This window comes from Sordaria macrospora, chromosome 1 (assembly GCF_033870435.1).
Source record: "Sordaria macrospora chromosome 1, complete sequence".
Taxonomy (NCBI): Eukaryota; Fungi; Ascomycota; class Sordariomycetes; order Sordariales; family Sordariaceae; genus Sordaria; species Sordaria macrospora.
Genome location: NC_089371.1, coordinates 4505087 through 4507573, shown reverse-complemented (window position 1 = coordinate 4507573; position 2487 = coordinate 4505087). Strand labels below are relative to the sequence as shown.

The 2487-nt window shown below is 51.5% G+C and overlaps 1 protein-coding gene across 1 annotated transcript; it reads right to left on the bottom strand.

The window, feature by feature from the left end:
* Nucleotides 1-281: 281 nt before the first annotated feature.
* Nucleotides 282-2282, bottom strand: SMAC4_02906 (uncharacterized protein). The gene is made up of 3 exons (XM_024655517.2): nt 1905-2282; nt 1447-1844; nt 282-1391 (listed from the first exon to the last, which is right to left on the bottom strand). The coding sequence occupies exons 1-3, from the start codon at nt 2077-2079 to the stop codon at nt 1047-1049; spliced, it is 918 nt and encodes a 305-aa protein (XP_024511395.1). The 5' UTR covers nt 2080-2282; the 3' UTR covers nt 282-1046.
* Nucleotides 2283-2487: the final 205 nt, after the last annotated feature.

Sequence of the window (2487 nt, the reverse complement as noted above, 5' to 3'; positions counted from 1 at the left end):
CTTCCAAGGCATGGTTAAAGTTGCAATGGAGATTGTTGGTAGTACAAAAAACGCAATGATTGATGCCGTGTAAATCCACGCATCCTGTTGTAAGACTGTGTGACGAGCAACATGTCAAAACTGACGTCGGTTTACACTTGTCGTTCAACAGCTACAAGACGAGAAAGGAAGCAATGTTGCACAAAACTCACTTAAAATAGGGACCACCCGCTGTGTGGCTCTCCGTTTGTGCTGAAGAAAAAGCCCATAATTTCCACCAAGCACAGGGGCATTTTTCAAAGTCATGTCAAGGGCTCACATTGAGTCGCTTCAGTTTTGTCAATGCTCTCTGGTATCAAAGTATTTGTTGACCTTTTGTTTTGAAGATTCCGTATTCCGCCCTATCCGTTCTCATGCATCGTTGTTCCCCGGCTTTACCCCTCAACTTCTTTGTGAAGGCCGGCTCGTGATGCTAAATGTACAATCGCCCATAGAAGGGCATCCCGCTCCATATACATTATGTTAACGTGTGGGGATGTGAGAGAATAAAATAGAAAAAACAACCGCCAATTCATGCCAAATGCGAGCCATCCCTTTGGTTTTTGCATGTCATCTCCGCGTGAACGCCCGTGTAAATGCTGAAGCAAGCCGAACCCGTTTCGCGCCGTGGGGGGCCTTTTTGCTAGTAGCCAACCCCAAAGGTCATGCCTGAAATCCCCTTGGACCCTGTATACCCTAGACCGTGACCTGCCGTTCCGAAAGAAACCCTAATCTTTTTGAGAGTGTGAAACGCATACAGGTCTTTGTCTGCACCTGTTGTTAAGAATATGAAATCTTTGCCGGTCCCGAGCAGTGATATGATGCGCCATTTGTATCCGGTGATTTGCCGCCCTCTTTTTCCTTAAACACATGCTAGGCCTTGTGGGGATGCATGCCTGCATAAAATACCCAGCTACCCATAAAGACGGTGATGAACGCTTATCGAAATCTTTCATACCAAACCGGACCGTCAAGGTTGGTTGTATGATAAACGAGGCGCACAAAGAAAAGAAGCGAAGATTGGTCGCTTAGGCAGCTGCGCCGCCGTTGCTGTTGCCGTTGTTGTTGCTGTTGCTGCTCTCAAAGCTGTGGCATCCACGCTCATGACGCTTCATGTTGCTGCGAACGCTGAAGGCCTTTCCGCAACCAGCATGGGGGCACTTGAAAGGCTTCTCGCCGGTGTGTGAGTGGCTGTGGATTCTCAACGAGCTAGGCCGAGAGAAGGCCTTGTTGCAGGTCTGGCAGATATACCGGTCCTGAGACTGCGGGAACGAGGCGGTGGAAGAAGGGGCAATATAGTGGTGATGTTGCCAAGGGTTCGCTCCCGTGGCTGGCGCCAGGGTAACTGACACTGGCACAGAAGGGGTGAAAGTCTAAGGCAAATGTTAGAATAAGCTCCCTCTCTTGGATTCGACTGATAATTCTCACCTGAGGAAGTGGACGCTGGTAGTACAAGGCCGGCATCTGCTGCTGCGGAGGGGGTGTCGGCTGCATGGGAGGATAGTAAGGGTTGATGCCTGACTGACTCGAGTAGCCAGCTGGCGACGGGTACTGTGACTGGAAAGTTGAAGGCTGAACAGGGGCTCTGGGTGCAGCAGTGGCCATCTGGCGGGAGTCGGCTTCATGTTGGCTCAAAGGCGGCGTGGTCTCATAGTAGTAGTTGGAGCTGCCCTGGGACTGGCTTGTTGGCTTGCTTGAAGGAGAGTGGTATCCCTCAAATGAAGCCTCCGAGGACATGGGAGGACTAGGGGGCAGGTTCGCCCTGACCGATGCTGGGTTGCCAAACTGGGAGGAGTTGGGACGGTTGTCAGACTTTGAGAAGTGTACTGAGAAATGGTTAGTCTCGGCGCAGTTCCCTGGTATCAAGATGGGTCGGCCGGCCATACATTGCTGAGACTGAGGAGATGTCTCTGAGGTAGGAGATCCCTGATCGGCCATGACGAGCAGGTTCGATATCGAGGGCAGTGAGCACTTGTTGGAGTCGTCCAAAGGAGGGGAGGGTGGAGGAGCGAAGCCATAAGGCTGGGGGGGATATTGAGGCGTTAACGACACGGGTGCCATTTTGATGTCGGTGTGTTAGGGTTGAGGTGTAGTGGACCGGTCCGTGTTGACGATATTACTACTGCCTTGATCGAGGCGAAATTCTGCTTGGTGATTAAAGGTACAGTTTGGTGAAGTCGAACACGTGTGGTTGATATTTGTGGTTCAAGGCGGCGACTGGACTGGTTATAACGGTGATGATGTCGTTTCTTTGTCTTGCAGACCCCCAAGCTCTGAAGTGGGCAGGGAGGTGAGAGGAGGGGGGCTAGCTTATGTATGCCGAAATTCAAAAGAAGCTTGTTGACAGTGAATGGGGTGGACAAGGTTATCCTGTACATGGTACCATTTAGATCTCCCGAGGGCATGGAGACAGAGTGGATGATGCGGTGCCCCCCTACAGGCTGATCCCCGGAGGACCAAGGCCATCAG

What these genes read in the sequence shown, in the direction of transcription:
- SMAC4_02906 (XM_024655517.2), bottom strand. Translation starts at nt 2,079, where the DNA reads ATGGCACCCGTGTCGTTAACGCCTCAATATCCCCCCCAGCCTTATGGC. An exon ending in ATCTCCTCAGTCTCAGCAAT is followed by an intron (nt 1,845 to 1,904) that starts GTATGGCCGGCC and finishes ACCATTTCTCAG; the next exon opens with TACACTTCTCAAAGTCTGAC. An exon ending in ACCAGCGTCCACTTCCTCAG is followed by an intron (nt 1,392 to 1,446) that starts GTGAGAATTATC and finishes CATTTGCCTTAG; the next exon opens with ACTTTCACCCCTTCTGTGCC.